Source organism: Thunnus albacares, chromosome 2 (assembly GCF_914725855.1).
Source record: "Thunnus albacares chromosome 2, fThuAlb1.1, whole genome shotgun sequence".
Classification (NCBI taxonomy): Eukaryota; Metazoa; Chordata; class Actinopteri; order Scombriformes; family Scombridae; genus Thunnus; species Thunnus albacares.
The window spans coordinates 37124350-37136029 of record NC_058107.1 but is presented as its reverse complement, the minus strand read 5'-3'; the positions used below and the strand labels follow the sequence as shown (position 1 = coordinate 37136029).

The window sequence follows — 11680 nt, the reverse complement described above, 5'->3', positions numbered from 1 at the left end:
TCGGCTCAGGGTCCTGCGTTTACAGTTGATGTCACAAATGATGATGGGCTGTATGTGGGAAAGTGTACGGATGCCGAGTGTTTGCAACACGTGATTAGCTCCTATGGAAGTGCTTTAAAAGTGCATACTTTTGAATGGCCAGCAGGGGGCGACTCAACTTGCTACAAAAAGAGGTCTGATTGTATGGAAGCCTACAAGAAAATGACCCTACTTCTCACTTGATTTACTACCCCAGTAAATAGTTTCCTAATGAGTTTATGGTCTCAATTGCTAGTTTCAAGTCTTCGTCAATATATCATGATGTTCATTTGTAAATTATGGTCCCATTTATAATAAAATAGACATTTAAGCAGGGTATGCTTTAGGGTATGGCTCCTTTGTGATTGACAAGTCGCTACCACAGCGACAACATTGGTTACATATCATAACCCCAGATTCTATGAGTATAGGTGTAGCCCTCCAAGAGCTGTCTTTTCAGGTCATGAAAGTTAATTGTAACATTTTGGTCACTTAAAATAGACTTGTTCAGCATTTGTTTGTACTAAAAGACCCTCTAAGGAGTCAGATGTTCAGTTTTTCCAGCAAGTATATTTTGTTTTAAGCCTGGTTTTCAGTAGCCAAAATTAACATCCTGATGGATATCACAGTCAACGTGATTTATGGATGCACCTTGCTGACTAAGCTAGCTGGCTAGTGCTTATATGTCCAAATATGGTCACTTCTGGCTCCAAAAAAACAAAATGACAATGGCCAAAATGCTGAACTAAAGGCTTCAAAACATGGATGTATTATAAGAGCCGGATATGGCCCCGCCGCTCAGCCTTGCAGCAAATTTTTCCCAGTGGTATTGTGGCAAAAAATCCCCCTGCGGCCCAAAAAGCATTTTCCCCATAGACCACCATTGTAAAAGAGACATCTGTCAACTGTTGATAAGAAACCTCCAACTGCAAACAAGGTCAATTATGACTCTTTCTATTATGAATTTTTGATCCATGGAGGTTTTATACTGGTAAAACTGGCATATGTGCCAGCCAAGCAATTCTTATTGGACAGAATGTATCCATTTCTTATAATACATCCATGCTTCAAGAGGGAGTCCACAAATTAATGTGTGGCATCATGGTGGCAATGTCCACTTCTTTTATACAGTATATGGTTTGGCCCCTTGATCTTGTCATTTACCAACTGTGTCAGCTGTATTTGCATCCAGTCTGGTCACAGCCTTACAGTGCCCTCCCTTACCCATTGATCAATACTGTCCAATCACTGCCTTTTGTTTTACTGCATTAAAGTGCTTCCCTGTCATTGCTGTGAGTCAGCACATGTCTTTATGTGATAATTGTCTGCTCCAGCTGCTAATTAGGCTGCTGCTATAACTTTAGCCAGCTGAGGTGTGGAAATGTGGTGAAATTTAAGCAGTTTTTATTGACAATTGGCATAAAGCAGTTGTGGCAAAACATATACAATATAAAGTAATAGAAAACAGCAGCAGTAATTAGTACCAGGTGAGGGGCTTCAGAGAGCTTCTCCGTTAATCAGCATCACTTTCCTCAGGTGTGTTAACGTTCAAATACAGCCAGGAAATTGTGAGGCCAACAGGTGATTCAACTAACCTGTTTCCTCGTTTTAAATCAGCTATTCAAATAGCAGTTCACTACACCGCAAAGCAGACAGACAGAGAGAAGTCGCAGCTCATAAAACATCTGGGACAGTTAAACCTGAACTCCAGCAGGGTCTCTGTGTGAGAAACAGATGTAATGATGATCCGGTGTGAGATGCTGGAGGACGTCAATCTACGCTGATTGTAAATGGTAGGAGCGCCTTTTTCCGTTTGTGCACCAAACACCATTCATAAATCTTACACTTCAACAGTTCCTGTTTATGTGCGAATGCACACAAGTAGTAAAAAGCTTATTTTAGAAGTTTTACAAATCAAGGGGGTCTTAAGGTAAATTCGGCATGGGTGATGTCCGACAAAGCAACTCCTGACGTCGATGAAAAGGTGATTTGTTGTTGTGGAAACTTCCTTATTCTGTCCATCATGATCGATCAAGACTGTTGTTAGAGTAACGGTTGCTTGGTGTTGCTTGTATGCTGAATTGACGCTGTAGATTGTAAACTGGATTTTTTTTTTTTGCGTGGAGTTTAGTGTCTCTCGCTCGTCTTTAGTCTTGAATTGCGTACAATTAAACAGTCGTTGCTATGAAAACCTGCCTCCTCTAAGAAGCAGTCGTGAGCCATAATGTAAACCACCTCAGTCAGGCCTTGTTATTTAGCACCAATTTAAAAAGCTGTAGTAGGCTATAAGATTTTTTTTTTTTTTTCTGAAACTGTGAATATTTAAGAACCCAAATAAAGTCCATCATATCACAGTGGACACAAAGAAGCAGGTAAAAGTCATTTGCTCATATTTGTCAGCTGTCTGGGCCTTGAACATAAACCAGTAGGCTACTCTAACTTAAACTAAGTTATGAAACTCCTACAATGAAATATATAAAATCTCAAGATTTCTATACAGGCTACAGTTATGTACTGTAGCTTTAAGATAAGTGGCATTTAACTGTGTATTTTAAGGGTTAAATCAGTAATACTGTATATACATGGTAGGATAGTTTTGCCCTTTTTGTAGTTAACATCTAATATGATGTAGAAAGCAGGAGCTGACAGGAGATCAGCTGCTCTGTCAGTGATGGTCACCTGCTAAATGTGACAGTGAGATGTAATTGTCTAGTTGACTGTAAAATCCGTCAGTTTGCTGGTTTTGTACAGCAGATTAGAAACATGCAGATAATATTTGGTCCTATTACAGGACAAAGGAAGTCCTGAAGCACAAAATGGGAAATAAACATCATCAAATATACTCATTTTAAATACATCAGAAGAGAACATATAAAATGTTTTAAAATCAAAAATTAATATAACAGAAATGCAAAAGGAGATACTTTATGCCGATAGTGGCATTTCTTTAAGCAGTTATAATCTGCTTCTTTTTGTCCACTGTGATATCATCAGTCATCTGTGAGGAGCCCTTAAACTAAATGGATGCACATGTGGTTTTAATTAGGATCTATAATTGTATCATTCAGGGTTTTTAGTTGACAGTACACCTAAAATTTGGAAGCACACTTTAAAAAGTAAGATCCAGCATTCACTTTTCTGACTTTTCTTTACGTTTTACATCATAGAGCTGATTGTTACCAGAATCTAATGATCATGGATTTGTCTTTAAAGCCTACTGACATAACTCAGGTGCAGTTGTACTTTTTTGAGAAAGTTTTTGAGAAATTGTTACAAAAATCCAAATTATTGGCTGCTTAAAAAACCATATCTGGTCTGGCATCTCCCGTTTCAAAGAAGTTTATTGTGGCAACTCATAAACCAAATTTTAAATCTTCTCCTAATGGTGTTTTTATTTGTTGTTGTTTTTTTTTCTGATTCAAACTCAACTCAATTTCTACAGATGCCTTGTTGTTGCTGCCTTTTTAGGTTTCAATGCAAGTGAGTTCTGAACCAGTTTATTTGCATTTTTTCATAGTTTATAGGGAAAGACATGCAGGGAGGAAACACCCGTCAAATCAAATGGAATCTATTTTATGTTCAGTTAATGTTAGAGCTGAATGACAAAAGTTAATGATTAGTTTGTGGTATTTTATTTGAATGCATTATGACTAATACACAACTAACCCTAAACTTTAAAATTAGAAGTAGCGCACTGAATGCAGGCAAATAGTAGTGAACATGGCGTCTGCCTCCGGGTAAACAATAAAACTACACATCATAACAGGAAATGTCAGTCAGTCAGTCTGTGAGGAGACAGACTGAAAAAAGCCGCAGAACACAAACAGTGTGACAGACTAAAGGTTGTTGTAGAGATGATCTTTCTAAGTTATGAGGTGATTCCTGCTGATGTTTACCCAGCGTCAGAGCAGCAGAGCCAGCTCGTTTTGCATGTTATTTCCCTTTTGTAAATAAAACGGACAATGCAAATTTCTGTCCTGTTGACGCCCGCTAGACTGGAAAATGAATCCAGTTGTGTGGTACAGTGTAAATCTTTCGGACACAGAGCTGACTTCAGTTCTACCCAAATTTGTACAAAGCAGAGTAAATGTGACATTAGTACTAGGACGTAATGTGATGGAGATGGCTGGTAAGTACGTTCTGTCTTTTAAACTCCTTAAATTCTCAATTTTTAACTATAAATTACACATTAGGTTGCAAAGGGGAAAATGGACGGTCTAAACGTCTCGTGCATCATATTATACACATTTCACCAAAACTCAGACTTATGTATTTGGTATTTTTAAGTATCTAACTTTGGGCTTTCCACCCGAATTTGAAGTAAAGTTATGGATAAATGACATGAGTTTGTAACATTGGTCTTAGTGGTGGGTCTGGTAGTTGCAGAAGTTTATGTGGAACTTTAAATACCTCCAACTTCTTTGTGTGTCTTTATTATTTTGAAAGGGTCTGATTAGTTAGGGGTTTTCTTTTCATACAATGCTTTTCCCACAACCTGTCAATTGTTTGTGTTGTCTTGCAGAGTATACTGTGAGTACCACACACACACTTTTAATATAGATAACACACAGTTACTTATTATCACTGTAACAGGAAGTCTGATGTTTCTATGGAGCCAGAACAGCGACAGTTCAATTTTGACATCAAAAATAAAATTTGGCATTGAAAACAAAACCTGAACCGAAAAAGGAAACATTGGTATTGAAACAGTTGTATTAGCAGTGAAAGAAGTTCCACTGAAAAATAAACACGAGTATTAAAAAAAAAAATTACTCTTACAATCTTTTTATTTTGATCTTTTTTTTGCATTATGTTTCTCAATGTCAATCCTCCAGATTTTATTCTTTTTTCAGTGACGTGTTGTTGTTTGGTTGTTTGTTTGTTTTTTTCCCCAGTATCACTGGTTTTCAGATATAAATAACTCCTGTTTTTGTAAATCTGCTGCAACATTTTCAAAGATGTGAGGAGCTGCTGGCCGGGTGAGACCAGCAGGTCATCTCACAGCAGCAGCTCGACACCTGAAATGATTGGCAGGTCAACATGTCATCGTCCTGAGGAGAATATGATCCGATGAACTGATCTGTGCAGCTCTTTGGTGACTTACTGCTGGCTCTAATGTCTCAGCAGCATTTTGATATGATATAATTCCTTATGGAATATAAATGTTGGTCTCACAGATGGAAATCTAACAATTGTAGCGGCTCTCCTCTCTACACCAACACTGTAACAGAAAGTAGAAACTGAAAACCAGTGATGCTGGGGGGAAAAAATATCAATATAAGATTGTATTTTTTTTTTTTTGTTTGTTTGTTTTTTTTAAACCTGTCTTTATTTTTCAATGAAACTTTTTTTCAGTGCCAATACTTTTTCTAATACAAGTGTTTCAGTGTTTTTCAGATGTAACTGTCACTGTTCTGGTCTCATAGCTTTCAACATCTTTGAGCACAGTGTTGCTTTTTTTTCTCACTTCCCAGTGCTTGGAGAGGAATTGGAGAAAATTAAATGTCAGTAAAACTAAACTGAATTCAATATGAGCCAACAGCACATACCCAAAAGTATGGACACCCAAACACTGCAGCCATATGTGATAGATGAACATGTTGTTCTAAAACCGTGAGCATTAATCTGCTGAAAAGTCTCCACTCTTCTGATTTGAGGCTTTGCACCAAATGCTTGAACCTGTTTGCAGGGATTTTTTTTTCCCTTCAGCCATAAGAGCGTCAGTGAGGTACAACACTGATCTTCCATGGGCCCCGGTCAGTCCACTTTAGCCACACTGACAGTGACTGAACCTCTGTAGTTTGGAGTCTAGTTTCTCTCCTGCGTTCCTGTTTGTGCTTTCAGATATCAGCCTTATTTCACTGTTTACTGACCACTTCCAGAACTGTGAGTTGCTGCTCATGAAAACCCAAACATTTCCTGAACCAGCAGAAGGTGTTTTTATTGTGAAAACATTACAGGAAATGTATAATGAATGGATGCGTTAGTGATGCTATTCTTCCATTTAAAAACATGCATAGAGATATTTGATCAGTGCATCAACTTTTAATACTGCAGGGAGGAATAATAGAAGCAGAAACAGCCACAGTGAGATATTGAAGAGTTGGAGACGACAGACTTTTACTGCTTTCTCTGGAAAGCCGCACACCTCCAACACGTCAAGGTAAACAACTTTTACCTTGCCAGGCTGTACAGTGGAAACCACTCACAACGTGCCAGCATGGCTGGACTGCTCGCGGTTGTTTACAACGTGACTACCCCCACCACAATGGAAAAACCCTAACTGATAACGCTCTGCTTGCGGTCTGTAGGTCATCATAAAGGTGCTGCATGGGGTTGAGGTCTGGGTTTGTTTGTTTGTTTTTATAATGGCACTGGCTTTGTGCGCAGTCATGTTGAAACAGATGAACACATACTGTTGACACAGTTAGAAGAACACTGTGTAAAATATACAGTTTTTCCCTCCATTGGAAGTAAGGGGCCTAGAGCCAATCAGGACTAAGTTAGTTTTGACCATTTATTATAATACTAATGACTGTTTAGCTTCCACTGAGTCTGTAAGAATGAATCCTGTAGGCCTGCTTTGTATTGATGATGACTTTCCTCCCACAGACTGAGTTTTGATAAGTGTCTGAAGACTGAGGCCCTCTGAGGAGCATCTTCATCATTTCTTCATCCTGCATCCATCCTCCATGTGTCTGTTAACCAATGACTGATGCCTCCTGTCCCTACTGACCTGACGGCTCCACATCCTCCAGAGAGCTTCACTCTGCTCTTCTTTCTCTAAACCCCTCTGTCTTCCAGTCATGAATCCCTACAGTGATACAAACCCGAGCTCCTGTCCAAGTGATGTCACCGCTCCTGGTCCACCTTCATATTCATCCCCTGAACATTACAATTCCCATAATCCATCTCTACCAGCCACCTCCCCTCCAGTCATCCACACAGGTCGGAGCTCTCTGACAGTTCTGAGCCATAACTCCCCAACTTATCAGTCCTCATCAGAGCAAGATGGAGGTCAAAACCTGGTCCGATCACCCATCTTGGACCGTTCCACCTCGCTGCTTCCAGCCTCAGCCCAGACAGTTTCTGCCTCCGCGCTGAACCCTTACCCCGCCCTCTCCACTCCCCCCTCCCACCAGGTGTCCATCATCATCCCGTCCCCAGACCTCCACCCGTCTCCTCTCCCCTCGCAGTGCTCCGAGGAATCCTGCCCGGACCTGGAGTGCGCCATCTGCTTCAGCCAGTTCAACAACATCTTCCGCTGTCCCAAGATGCTCCAGTGCAAGCACACCTTCTGCCTGGAGTGTCTGGCGCGCATCAACGTCAAGTCGGCCGAGCCCAATGCCATCCAGTGCCCGCTGTGCCGCAGCTTCACGCCGCTGCCCACCCTCGGGCTCCCGAAGCTGACCACGGACTCAGACGTGCTGTCCTACCTGCCGGCCGCCATGCAGAGAGTCTACAGCATCCGCTTCTCCCGCAACAAAGGGAAGCTGCAGGTCAAAAGGTCAGTTAGTGGTTCCCAACTTTTTCTTTCTTTTTTTTTTTTTTAAACAATTCATGTCTACGCTGCACCCACATCTTACTGAGATTTTAAGTTTATATCTTTGTTTTCAAAATATGGATATTTTTTATATTTTATCATATGGACACTTTTAAAATAACCCTTAAATTTAGTTGTTTTCTTCACAAAAATGAATTAAATGCTGAGACATTACAATCAAGATCAATAATTGATTTAACAAGATGTTAAGATGTATTTCATGTACCAGTAGACTACTGCTCTATAAAATTTCAGAGCTAAAATCTTATGTATTTTTTTTGTAAACCTGCTTTGTCCTTTTTAAACCTTTGATTCAAATTTTTATCAACCTAAATTTTGGAAATTCATAATGAACATAAATCGGATGTTTTTATTGATTTATGATGGAGAACATTGACTTTGAGATGTTTGGGATGAAAGGAAACAAAGTCAGTTTACCCAAAGTTTTGAACACAAAAAGACAAAATGAGACTCTGCAGCCACGCTGACGGTTGATTTATAATCATTACCTGTCAAATTAAGCATCTGATACCTTACCTACCATTTTACAGTCTAAATGTTGATAACCTAAATCTGACAGTGTTGTCAGCCAGAACTCTTTATTCTTCACACACGAATAAGATTCATTCAGCCTGAGTTCTGCCTCCTCGGTCAGGTGTTTCCTGATCTAACCGAGTTTATGATTAACCACACTGGAGGGAAGATTATCAGCACTATAAAACAACTGTGATATGACTTTTTTACAGTGTCCTGTGGACAAGAATGATAACACCTCTGCTGTTAAAGAGTTAAGTAGGTTAACAGCCTCTCTAATTGTTACAGGAGATAGATGGAAAACCAACCAATTATTTGATTACTGCACATAAATAATCAGATTTTGGTTCATTTTTACAGTCAAACTGCAGGTCAATCGTTTGATTTCTTGGAACACATTTGTTATGCTGTTTAAATTTGGCTGAAACGACACAATATCAGTTATTTAAAGGCCGACAGGCTCATCAGCATTCATCCATCTGCGTGTTCTGAATAGAATCACAGCTTTGTTGCCACTGATTCAGTATTTTTCTCTTTGTTTTGGAGTTAAAACAGCCAAAATATTTAATTTCTACTTGCAGAGGTTTTTTTTTAATTGAATCTCACTGGAAAAAAAAACAGATTTTATCAGATGGATCAGCTTAACTTGATCAATAACATTCTGTTTCTCGTTAAGTTCGTCTGAAGGTCAGCGGCGGTGGGGTCAAAGGTCGCTGACGTCTCTGAGATCAATGAACCGCTCTCTGGATGTGGGGCTTCCCAGCCCGCCTGCCGGGGGCCGCAGCGAGGGGGGCGGCATGGGCGGAGCCCTGTTCAGACTGACGGGCCGGCCGGCGTGCCGAGCCTTCCTCCTGACGTCTGTGGTGATGATGATGGTGCTGCTGACGGGCATCATCATCTTCCTCCTGACCTACCAAAAAAAGGAAAACTGACCGTGAGTGACATCACATTACATCACATCCTGTCTTCCTTCTACGAGATCCGCTTTTATTTCTGTGATGGGAAAAACCGTCGAACAATGAAATTCCACAATCTCGACATTTAACATCTGAATCCAGTAAATGAGCAACATCTGTTTCTCTGCTGTGGTTAAAAGATGAAAACGGATACAGATGTGCAATAAAAAAATAAGCAGGTTTTAAGTTGCTGATGACATTCAGAGCAGAGACGGAGAGGAAGCTGTTATTAAATCTACACTCTGGAAGATGATGGAAACTCTCACCTGAGCTCAACAGTGTCTGAGAAACTGAGAAGCAGTGAACTTTAATCAGCTTCATAACGTTTAACTTGTGCCAAAAGCTTCAAATCATCACCCAGATGTCTGAAAACGTCCCCCATCCCTCAATATTAAGTTACAAAATGACATCATATCACAGCTGAGAAAGAAATGTATGGAGGAAAGTGAGAAGCAGTGGACTCGAGTCTGTTTCACTTTGCCAAAAGCTGTAAATATTCACCTGCTGAACAGAAGAAGAAGAAATAACAGAACATGAGAACTTCCTGGCTGTCAGGTAACAGCTGAGGTTAGAAAGAACTGGAAACTAAGAAGCAGCGGACTTTAATCTGCCATTATCCACCTCCAAGTTTGGGGGGGAAAAATGCACACAGTCACTGCTTCTCAAAACAAAATGTCGGTCAGGTAACACAAGATGGCTGATCTGATAGCAGTGAACATAAGAGGTGACGCTTTATATAAGAAAAGGTCAACAGGTCAAAGTCTGGCGGCTCCATCCAGATGCAGATAAAAGCCAAAATAAAAGTGACAGTAGATTAATGGTTCAAACTGTATAAACACATTGTCAACTGTCATTTTTAGGAATAGAATAAGGTTTGTGATTATTCTGTAGATTAACTTCCTCACTTTAAACATGAATGTATAGATAGAAATGATCTGCTGTCAGGTGGAGCCTCCTTCACGTCCTCCTGTTGGAACTTGTTCTGGCAGCTCTCAGCACTTGAAAAAAAACCCAAAGACTGAATTTTAAACCTTTTTTGATTCTGTGTTTTATTTATTCTGTCACGTACATCAGAGTCCGTTTCCTCTTGTCAAAGCTGCAGTTCTGCCCTCAGTCTTAACCAAATGCTGTAAACCGTAGCCATGCGATGATGCAAATAACCCCGAGCCGCAGTGACAGTCTGACACAGAGAGCTCACAGAGCAGCGGCCAGTAGATTTTCATTGATGGTGAAACATAAATAAATATCAGTGGTTTTCTTACAAAGACGGTGTATAAAGACTTGACCTCTAGTGGTTTCTCTCCATGCAGGTCATTTGGTTTTAAGACATCTATCTGATATTTCTGCCACCAGCACAATACAAATAGAGGTGACTGGAGTTTAGTTTGAGGTGTCGATCACTGTGAAGTTTTCTGTGAGCTCCGTTGATTATCCACAGTAACCAGGGACATTCTTTCAGTGAAGTCATGCTGCAGTTTTTTAAATATTTTAAAATGTGTCTTCAGTGCTCTCAACACCACAAACACTCCATCATCCTCCACTGTATATGTGTGGAGACAGAGCTCAACAAATAAAATTGATGAATTGACCCTTTTTAAAAGAAGCAGAAATGTGTTGAAATCATGAGGGAGTCAAGTGACTAATACAAAGTATTTAAAAGTTTTTGGGTCAGTGTGTGGTTTAAAGAGAGACACTGACATGTTTTCGTTCTCGTCCTGCAGAGCGCCGTTCCTTTCCAACAGTTTAGTCACTTTCTCCTCCGTACGCAGACTTTACGGCTCTAATAACGTCACCTGATTTCCTTCTTTGCTCCCATCATAACTACTACAGCTGCTAGAGGGCGCCGTCACTTAAACATATCTCATTTTGGGCCACTTGCAGAAACAACTGATGCAGGAGGACAGTCTTTAAAAAGTCTCTGGACACTGTCTGCTCAGCACCAAACAACAAACAGTTAGCTGTCGACTAGCTGGTGAACATAGTGGAGCATTTAGCAGCTAAAGAGCCAGATATTTCCCTCAGGAGTTGGTAGAGAGTAAAAACAGAGCTGCAGGATGCTGTGTTGCACTGATATTAACGACTGTGTTTTAAACAGCTGCATCCTTTTCACTTATGAATGTTACATTAAAATAATCCTAAAACGTTGTACTCACGTGAGGGGAAAAAGCCAATAAGCAAAACTTAAACATTTTGACTTGCAAATCAAACTTAACATGAAATCAAACTACCTTCATTGTGCTGCTTCAAAACTTCACCTGCTGAAAATGTATTTTAAAAGTCTATCACACATATTTACATGATTTAAATCGGCCTTTGACAAGGAAAGTTTGTTTTTATTTCAAAGTTTATTTTCCTGTTTTTTGTTTTTTATGTTCTGTGTGTTTTAGACTTGGACCTGTTTTACTGTGTGCAATGTAAAATAAATTATTTTATATATTTATAAACCTGTTTTAGCAAAACTTGCACTATCACGATTTTTCTCATGTTAAACTTGAATAAATTCCTTTTTGAAATATAGTTTGTTTTGTATGTTTGTTTGTTTTTTTAACTGTATGCATTGTGTATTTTGTGCTTATAGTTTAAAATTTTCATTATTTATGGCGGCTGAAGTGAGCGCAAAGTAAAAATT

General features: G+C 39.6%; 1 protein-coding gene across 1 annotated transcript; it reads left to right on the top strand.

Annotated features, from left to right (window-relative positions):
* Positions 1–1547: 1547 nt before the first annotated feature.
* Positions 1548–11217, top strand: LOC122968407 (RING finger protein 208). The gene is made up of 3 exons (XM_044333601.1): positions 1548–1811; positions 6631–7525; positions 8772–11217. The coding sequence occupies exons 2-3, from the start codon at positions 6825–6827 to the stop codon at positions 9025–9027; spliced, it is 957 nt and encodes a 318-aa protein (XP_044189536.1). The 5' UTR covers positions 1548–1811; positions 6631–6824; the 3' UTR covers positions 9028–11217.
* Positions 11218–11680: the final 463 nt, after the last annotated feature.